A 10,385-nucleotide genomic window follows, 5' to 3' on the forward strand; every position below is an offset into this window, starting at 1 on the left:
ACTTTATTTTGTTTATGCTTTGCACGCTTTACGCAAGTGAATGACGGAAACAGGCGGGTCGTTTGGGTCGCCGGCGCTCAGGAGAAGGCGAAGAGTGTTTGAGCTTGTCGCAGCTCACGTCGGCGTGCGTGACGCAAATGCGAGCCAAGGCTTCAAACATGCCGAGAAGGGCCGCTTAAGAAGCAAAGAGGCATTTTGTTTTGAAGGGTCCGCGTTGTTTGACAACTAAATTGCATTACTGACAGCTCCCCTCTCCATCACACAGTTAAAGGGGGCCTATTTTTAGGCGCGGCGCGGCCGTGTGACGTGTGTCCGGCTCGGGTGGCTTCGGTTTGACTCTGAGTGGACGAGGCCTGCCCACCTTCACTGTCCGCTGAGCTATTTGCGTCCATCTCCCTCCTCGCTGGCCCGCCGCAGCAGGAATGCTCCCCGTCTAATTGGGTCGGATCCATGCACTCTGATCCCATTCCTCCGCCCTTTCCTCGCCCCGTTTAGTCCACCTGGGAAACAGGGAGGCAAATGCTAATGCATACCCCCGATGCCATTTGCGTGAACATGATATCCAATAATCAACAATCCCTTCGCTGCCTTATTTTCCGAGTTCCCATGGGAACTGCTAAACTCCCTTCCTATTCTTTTCTCAGTAGCATTACCCCATCTGAGTTTTTTTTTTTTCATGCAACATTCTATTCTAGAAAGCTCTGACTGATCGCAGCAACTGCATAATTGGGGAGGACTATCGGGCCTAATATAGCCGGCCAGGCTATATGCACCACATACTTGGGCTGAAAACGGGTTCACCATCGGCGTAAAACACTCGAGTCTCACATTATATGTTTAATATGTGTGACAAACAGCAACACGTTGGTTGCAACAGTCACCATGTAGTAATTTTGTCAATCGATTGTTCAAATAAAACAAAAAGAAAAAAAATGATCTACAATACATTTTTATTCATGATCCTGAAGGGTGGACGCCTAGAGAAAAATGTTATTGGATACAACCCAAAGTATGGAGGACACTTGACGAATTCACCAGTTACACAAAAATAGAACCACGCCCACCAGCGGACTGCCAATCGGGTCATCGTTTGATGCCGCAAGATCAAACACAATCTATGAAAAACTAAGGGTAAAAAAGATATTACTTCAGAAATCCACAAGTGCCAGACACATTTTACTGTAAATAGTGCCATTTCCAGTGAACCCAGTCAGGACCCAATGTGAGTTGACGGCATCACAAAGTCATCGCTCATGTCTTCAAGCATGTTATTTCACAGCAACTGGCGCTAATATAGCTTTGATTCAGCTTGAAAGTGAGCAGAAAACAACTGCGTGAACGAGTCCAAAACAGGTGGTGCCGGGAAACTGTCAGATTGCATCACGGATTCAACGAGGCGGCCTTTGCCGATCGTGGTCACGACCAAGTTTGGACAGCGAGTGAGATCCACTGACTGTGCAATTGATGTGACTTGAACCATTGGAAGAGTCTGGGTTAAGGGTTAATTGGTTGAGGTCAAGGGTTAGTTCTACTGCACTCACCTGTTATCGCTTCTTTCTTATCTTTTTGAACACTGTATATACAAAGCATGATACTGTTTCAAAGTAATTTTACAGTTGTGTGAACATTTAGGAGATGTTTGATAGGAAAAATGATTTTCTTGGAATTGTCTGATTTTGTAATGACATAACATCAAAGACTTCTTTGATATCCTAAATTAAAATGTGTAGCTTTAGCATATAGCCAGAACAATAAACTAGTACCGTAATTCCCGGCCTTCAGAGCGCACCTGGTTACAAGTCTCACCGAGTACATTTGCAAAGGACATACCATAGGGTACATACATATGCCGCAGCTGTGTAAAAGCTGCAAGTGCTCACATTGAAACCGACATTGAAACACAAGATATTTACAAAGACTATGCACAGAAAGAGTATAATGCTAAAGGTAGCGCTGCGCTAGCACTCACGCTAACAGGGCCGGTTTATATAAAACTTACTGGTAAATATCACTTAGACACGTCAGTGACACAGCAGCAACATGCTGGCGCAGCGCTAACGCTAGCGCCGCACTAAAGCTAGGGCTAACGCTAGCACGGCGATATTGCTAACACCATCAAGGTCGGTTAAAATAAAATTTACTGGTAAATATCACTGACACGCCAATAACACAGTAGCAACACTTCCTCAGCTCATATATTTCACCGGTCTCATTCTTATCTTTTCCTCTCGAGTGCCCCCTTGCAACCGTTAGAAAAAAATGCACAAATTAGACGCATCACCACATAAACCGTAGGGTTGAAAGAGTGTGAAAAAAGTCGCGGCTTGTGGGCCGGAAATTACGGTACCTCTCTGACACTAATAATCAACTGGGCATACTATCCAAGTTAAAAAAAATATTTACTTAGAAGTTAGGATGGGAGTTGATTAGGTGATTCAAGAGTACTTGATGTCGGAAATGCTGAGTATATCTCTTGATAATTTGACTGAATAAAGAAATGACACGCATCCAGATCCTTTTCCCAAATCACAATAAATGTAATGATCTGTTGAATACATTTTCAGTGCCGTGGAAAATATTTAAATGGGTCAGTTCACGTTCCTAAGATGAAAGTTCCAGAACTCCTCTACTGTTAAATGTTCTGGACCGCACAGCTCATTTAATTAACCCACAAAACACAGCATTCCACATGTGGGAGGGCGCATTTGTGTGTCAGTGTGCGGCGTACGTTGGTGCCAAACTGCCAACCCTGCCCAGCCAACCTCCCGCAAACCCGTGTGAAATGTGACACAAGTGTGAGCTCTCCTTTAAGGCATCATTTCACTGTCTGTGCGCGCTGCATTGTATGTGTGTGTGTGTGTGTGTGCGTGCATGTGGGGTGGAAGGTCAGGCCTCCAAATTTACCAGGGCGTGCAGCAGCTGTCCGCTTGGCGTGTCAACGGGAGCGTCAACGCAGGGCACGCACGGCTTCAGAAGCGGTCCGCTGTGCCTGCAGTGCGCGCTTTGACGCCTCTCCCATTCACTGTCTTCATCGCGTCAAGTATGGCGGACCAGTACCAGTACAACACCAACGAGGAGAAGATCCTGAAGGACAGCAACACCAAGGAGATCGACCTCATCAACAGAGACCCCAAGCAGATCAATGAGGACGTGGTGAAGGTTTGTGGAAAATGATTGAAAAAAATGTGAATAATTCAATGCACACAATGAGCACATGCGTGGGAAGAAAATGCAAAAAGTTGTAGCTAGGAAAACACGTTGCTGTACTGTATCAAAACTCTTTAAATAGACCAGGAAGTATTGCTATTGCCTGTGCAGAACCTAGCGCTTATTTTTGGAATCGCGTTATATGTGTAACTGATATCTGGAGCCATCCATGTTTTATTTAGATTTGACAACTGTTGATTCTGTGATTGTTAGCAGGCATCACTGGGAGGAACCGTTTGCCTTCAGCACGCAATTGAATATACGCGCAGTGATGAAATTTTGCTGCAATCGTCGCGTGTGCCGAGTGTCCGCTCAGCTTCATATTTCAACTCTGGACATGAAACACAAGATATCGGAAAGATATTTACTCACAGGGCCCAGCGTGAGGGACACTTGAACATTCACTAAAGTGATAATGCACTGTCAGACAGGAATAATTGAAAAATATGTTTAGGATTGCAGTATAAGTGTCACACTATCAAGTGATGTTGGGAATGTGGATGAGCATGATGGTTAACAAATTATGGTTATAATTGTGATTGTTGACTGACGGAATCGGAGGCGCTTTTAATTCAATTCCAACTCGTTGCCTTTCTGAAGAAACCGACGGCTGAAGTTGATCACATTCATTCAGACCTCCTTTATCTAAACACCTGCTCAAATGAAATAAAAAAAATGAGTTTAAAAAATGGAAGGAGGAGTTCAGAACATACATAGAGCCCCCCAGCTCATCAAAAATATTAATGACTATTATGAAACTATTGTGATTCAAGGAAATGTAGTCCATAGCTCATAAAAAGTTTCTATTTTTGCCAATCTAACTTCTAAAATGCAAGCCAAGCCAGTTTTTTTTTTTTTTTTCCCTGTTTACAGCGATTTTCTGTGATGACCACATAGACAGTTTTGTTTCTTGGGGAACTCGTGCAATTCTCTCTCCTTCAGATTGCTTTCAGACCTTGACAAAGCGTAACAAAATTCAGCAATTTATTCCGAGGATGAGCCCAGACTGCTTTCTTTAAACAATCACCCCGAACGGCTGCTGTCTGCTGGTTTGGGAGACAAAGACAAAATGTTTTGAGATGTGTTGGCTGTCTGCTTGCCGCCTGCCTGCCTGTCTGAAAAGTTCATTAACATTCTGCACCAGTCAGCCAGGAACGCAGGACAGATTTTCCAATGGACCAACTGGTAGATTCCACCGTAACCTTTACATACACACGTGATACTGTACTACTTACTTTCTATACTGACATAGCTCACTCATGTGGCAACTATACTTAGCTCACTTTATAGACACACAATTAACTGCGGAGTCCATTTGAATTGTTAACCAAAACAGAAGCGACTACTGAGACAAAAGATTCTTTCAGTTGAATCAGAATACAGTGAAGAAAATAAGTATTTAAACACCCCGCTATATTGCAAGTTCGCCCACTTAGAAATCATGGAGGTTCTGAAATCGTCATTGTAGGTGCATTTCCACTGTGAGAAAGATAATCTAAAAAGAAAAATCCAGAAATTACAATGTATGATTTTTGTAACGATTTGTGTGATAGTGCTGCAAATAAGTATTTGAACACCTGTCTTTCAGCTAGAATTTTGACCCTCAAAGACACGTTAGTCCGTCTTTAAAAGTCCAGCTCCACTCCATGTCTTATCCTGAATCAGATGCACCTGTATGGGGTCGGTAGCTGCATATAGACACCTGTCCACCTCATACAATCAGTAAGACTCAAACTTGTAACATGGCCAAGACCAAAGAGCTGTCCAAAGACACCAGAGACAAAATTGTACAACTCCACACAGCTGGAAAGGGCTACGGAGAAATTGCCATGCAGCTTGGTGAAAAAAGGTCCACTGTTGGAGCAATCATTAGAAAATGGAAGAAGCTAAACATGACGGAGTGGAGCCCCATGCAAGATATCACCTCGTGGAGTCTCAATGATCCTTAGAAAGGTGAGGAATCAGCCCAGGGCTACACGACAGGACTTGCTCAATGACCTGAAAAGAGCTGGGACCACCGTTTCCAAGGTGACTGTTGGTAATACACTAGGACGTCATGGTTTGAAATCATGCAGGGTAGGGAAGGTTCCCCTGCTTAAACAAGCACATGTCAAGGCCAGTCTTAAGTTTGCCAATGACCATTTGGATGATACAGAGGAGTCATGGGAGAAAGTTTTGCGGTCAGATGAGACCAAAATGGAACTTTTTGGTCATAATTCCACTAACTGTGTTTGGAGAAAGACGAATGATGAGTTCCATCCCAGGAACACCATCCCTACTGTGAAGCACGGGGGTGGTAGCATCATGCTTTGGGGGTGTTTTTCTGCACATGGGACAGGATGACTCCACTGTATTAAGGAGAGGATGACCGCGGCCATGTATTGTGAGATTTTCCTTCAGTCAGCGCACTGAAGATGGGTCGTGGCTGGGTCTTTCAACATGACAGTGACCCGAAGCACACAGCCAGGAAAAGGAGTGGTTCCGTAAGAAGCAAATCAAGGTTCTGGCGTGGCCTAGCCAGTCTCCAGACCTAAACCCAATAGAAAATATTTGGAGGAAGCTGAAACTCCGTGTTTCTCAGCGACAGCCCAGAAACCTGTCTGATCTTGAGAAGATCTGTGTGCAGGAGTGGGCCAAAATCCTTCCTGCAGTGTGTGCAAACCTGGTGAACAACTACAGGAAACGTTTGACCTGTGTAATTGCAAACAAAGGCTTCTGTCCCAAATATTAACATTGGTTTTCTCAGGTGTTCAAATACTTATTTGCAGCTGTATCACACAAATAAATCATTAAAAAATCATCCATTATTATTTCAGGATTTTTTTCTTTTACATTATCTCTCTCACAGTGGACATGCACCTACGATGAAAATTTCAAACCCCTCCATGAATACTAAGCGGGAGAACTTGCAATATAGCAGGGTGTTCAAATACTTATTTTCTTCACTGTATAAGGCAAAAATATTACCACGGCAACAATGTGGAAAACCTCATAGCTTGTTCATGATGTTATCTCTATTTGTGTCTGTAATAAGCCTCATTTGACACATAACACCAACCCTATACATTTACACACACATTTAACACAAAATAATAACCATAGTTCAGATGCCAAGGATCTTATAGCGTGATATCGCCATGACACTGCTAAAACAAGTCAGAGTACAGCATGTAGCAAGCCATGCTAGGTTTATCTGTCATGTGGCTAATCACTTTCTGTTGACATACACTTTTATTCCCCCTCACCTCCACAAAAAAATGCTGCAGTTGAGATGTTGAGGATCTCATAGCTTGGTACCACCATGACACCACCAAAATAAGTACATTATTTGAATCGGATACATTGATCAATAAATTTATTTCCTTACCAGGTGGAATTTGAGGATGTCATCGCGGAGCCAGACGGCACCCACAGCCTGGACGGCGTATGGAAGCTGAGCTACACCACCTTCACCGTGTCCAAGTACTGGTGCTACCGCATTCTGTCGGCCATCTTCGGCATCCCCGTGGCGCTGCTCTGGGGCTTCCTGTTCGCCTGCATCTCCTTCTGCCACATCTGGGCCGTGATGCCCTGCATCAAGAGCTGCTTGATCGAGTCGCAGTGCGTCAGCCGCATCTACTTGCTCTGCATTCAGACCTTCTGCGATCCGTTGTTCGAAGCCCTGGGCAAGCTCTTCGGCGGCGTACGCGTGGCGCTGCGCAAGGAAGTCTAAAAACTGCTTGTTAATAGTGAGATCAGATGAGATCTGGAATCTTTTTCTACACCACATTGGCGCCTTACCATGCGACAATGTACTTCACCGCCCTCTTTTACAAAGATTTTGTACATAAAAGTACAGTTATTAGGAGAAAGTTGACATATTTGCACCACCTTGATGCACCCCACTTTCTTATCCTTTAGGGATTTGTTCTCATTTAGTCAGATTTTCTACCAAAAGCACAGCTTTGTTGCGAGTGTTATCGAGTGACTGCATTTGAAGAAAATAATATAGAAAGAAATGCTTAGAAATTACCCCCAAAATGTAAAAAAAAAGCCTTTTCTGTCTGTTTTTTTCATTCTGTCAGGAAAAATATCAGTACTTTGCATTATTTCATTTTGAGGAAAACAAACAAAACTTGGGTTAAATGCATTTTTAATTGGACAGCGACCATTTGTGGAAAGTGTCATCATTAATTTAAAGTGCATCTCTGTAGGGTGGGCTCGCTCTGTCCCACAGACACGAACACACACACACACACACACACACACACACCACACACACACACACACACACACACACACACACACACACAGACATATACAATATAACGCATGGATTTCTCAACTCTCCTGATAATTGAAGTGTCCGTTTACACGAGAAAACTAATAACGTGTTCCTTAGGCCTTTGTGAAATCCCAACGTAACGTTGACGTAAAGCTTCGTGCCCAGCGCGCCTTCGCCACAGAAGACCAGCGACAGCTGCAGGAGGCGGCTTGAGGCCTTATTATCAAACAGTGGGGTAGGGTGGGGTGGGGGTACCGCGATGATGCGCCTCGATCTCTGTGCACAACGCGTCAGGACAATAATTCACATCAGATGGAGCGAATCGGCTGTCGCAGCTGCCGCGGCCGCCGTCGACAAGCGTGCATGCAAGCGTGTCACGTATGATGTCAAAACGTTCCAAACGTCCGCAATGACAAATGCGGTTGGATCTGCTTGTTCCCCCAATTAAATGCCCGTTAAATCAAATGTTCCAGAGGATCTCTTCTGACTGGATTTGTCTAATTCGCCGTTGTTTAATTATTAAACACAAGCGTCCATATGAGTCAGCGTTGTGTCTTTTCCCATGATTCAAAGCTGATTGCTTTGTTAATCACGATTACCCACATGAGGCTGCTGTTGTGCACCTTTCGCCTCTTTTGGAATGACTCAAGCAGCGTTTGCCAAAGTAGAAAGTACTCACAAAAAAAAGTTCAAGATATACGTACTGATCTTACAGGTGAAATGTCTGGATGAAACTAAAATACAGTATCACCTTTACATGAAAACTCATGTAAAGGAATATTTGATAGTATATATAAAATAATACGTTATATTAAAATAATATTTATTGTGTTGTGTAAATGGCAGAAGGTGGATAAACTGATCAATTGGACCTTCTGCCATCTACTGAAAGAGCTTTGAATAATTCTGCCTGTCGCTATACGCGAACAACAAAGATACATTATTTGAAGTGAATAAGCAATCATCTTTTTGGCCACTTAAATAAAAATGGAAAATTTCCTGCACACCTGATGATCGCCGCCCCCCCCCACCCCCCGTCGCCCCCACAGCGGTTGTGAATCACTGCATAAAGAGTCAATATTCCTGTCTCCACAGTCACTTAATTTGAGTTGATGCAAAATTGTCTTCTATTACTGTGCAGACAGCATAAAAATGCATTATGGCAGTGCTAAAGGATTATTATGATTAATGATCTGTGGGAATGGAAGTTTTTTTTCTCCCTCCCCAACAACAAAGATGAATAGAAGTCCAGTTCCGTAATAACCAATACTTTATGCTCGAAAAATAATTAATTTTGTCACATTCCAGATGATATTTTACGCAAATCTTAAATTAAAACATATTTGTCCCCATACAGCATAAAGTATTTATTAATGACATTCTGTAGAAGTCCAACAGAGCACTTGTGTTTGGACATTACATTTGGAAACGACTTGGAAGACGTGTTTTCAAATTTACTCCATTTCTGTAGTCGGCGCACCTGCGATGGATTGCAAAAACTTCTGTATCTGCATTTTCATGGCCTTTGGGCTCCCAGAGTTGCATTTCGCCATGTTCAAGACTGTGCGACACATTTAAAGGTAATGAGAGAAGCCGCTTTGATTGGACAGGATTGAAGACGGCTGCGAACCCCCCCCCCAAAGCAGTGCGGACATCCCTCTTTTAGTTGCGCTCGGGTGCCCTGATCCGCACAATTAACAGAACCCCGGTCACGAAAAGTGAACCAATACAGTTAAGATGATCTACTCGTCACATTTCTAATAGGAAAAATAATCCATCATATGGAATGTATTTATATTTTAGATAATTTCCTACATCATTCTTTATTCCATTAATACTGTTGGCCTACTGCACTGTGCTATGCTAACAAAAACATCATTATCGTATTTTAATAATAATTGTCAGCTTGAGTCTGGTTATTTACTCTATAATAATTAATACATTATTTTTGGTTCTTTTTCAGGGAAAAACTGGGTAATTACAGGTTTAATAAAGGTCAAGACTTTAGACGATAGAAAAGGCCAATATACAGTAGGCAGATAGGACTGTGTATATTCTGTATCCAAATAAATGAAACATTTTCGGTGATTTTATCTAACAGCTAGCAGCATTTATTAATGCAAAATAGCAAGCTTGGGCCACACCTTCTCTCTCTACCCAACAAAATGAAATATTGATTGAGTTTTTTTTTGTTTTTCAGACAACAATGTGAGAGGACAGCAAAAATGCGTGTACAAAAGGCAAAACTTTGCCGCAATTGTGCCGAGATAGATAACGATTGTTTTAGTTCGCATATAAATCAAAGTGTATATGTTGGGCTCAATATTTAATGAGAGAAAAAGGAGAAATTGCCTTTTGGGAACTTTCATTACGATTACTCCTAATGAACGGCGGCAACAATCAATGAGCTGCAGTTCAGATTGATTGCACAACGAGTCACGGGGAGGCGATGAGGTTTGCTGACCTGAAAAACGGAAGCCTCGGAATTGAACCCCAGTATTTGGTGTAGCGATACCCTTTGCCTGACCAGTTTCCGCTCAGTGTGCTTGTGTGGATCTGAGCGTGATGGCAATGGCCTCCAAATGCGCCGCGTGAGCGAGTGAGTCCAGGGTGTCGCCCACCTCTCGGACTAAATCCACTGGGCTAGGCTCCAGCTTCTTCCCTCCCCGAACAGCATACGCGGCGTAGAAAAAAGATGGATGGATAGTTGACCTGAATTGTGTTATTTCAGGCCAGCTGGCCGCACACTTGAAGATATTCTGTGTCCAACCCCTACAAAACCTTTCTAGGTAGAAACTGAGTGACAACGTTGGAGAAATATCCCTCCGGCGAGCTTCCAGCACACCACCTTAAGTACTTTTCCACACAGCTCTTGCCTAGTGTACATAGCACTTTATTGTCTTCATAAGAGCAT

General features: G+C 43.1%; 1 protein-coding gene across 2 annotated transcripts; it reads left to right on the forward strand.

The window, feature by feature from the left end:
- Positions 1-1,338: 1,338 nt before the first annotated feature.
- On the forward strand, positions 1,339-7,435 carry cav3 (caveolin 3). Of its 2 annotated transcripts, XM_061832958.1 has the most exons (3): positions 1,339-1,439; positions 2,886-3,159; positions 6,578-7,435. In XM_061832958.1, the coding sequence occupies exons 2-3, from the start codon at positions 3,043-3,045 to the stop codon at positions 6,917-6,919; spliced, it is 459 nt and encodes a 152-aa protein (XP_061688942.1). In that variant the 5' UTR covers positions 1,339-1,439; positions 2,886-3,042; the 3' UTR covers positions 6,920-7,435. The 2 variants fall into 2 exon arrangements, with proteins under 2 accessions (XP_061688942.1, XP_061688941.1); XM_061832957.1 differs by lacking the exon at positions 1,339-1,439 and having other exon boundaries at positions 2,824-3,159.
- The last annotated feature ends 2,950 nt before the right edge of the window (positions 7,436-10,385 follow it).

This window comes from Syngnathoides biaculeatus, chromosome 10 (assembly GCF_019802595.1).
Source record: "Syngnathoides biaculeatus isolate LvHL_M chromosome 10, ASM1980259v1, whole genome shotgun sequence".
NCBI classification, from domain to species: Eukaryota; Metazoa; Chordata; class Actinopteri; order Syngnathiformes; family Syngnathidae; genus Syngnathoides; species Syngnathoides biaculeatus.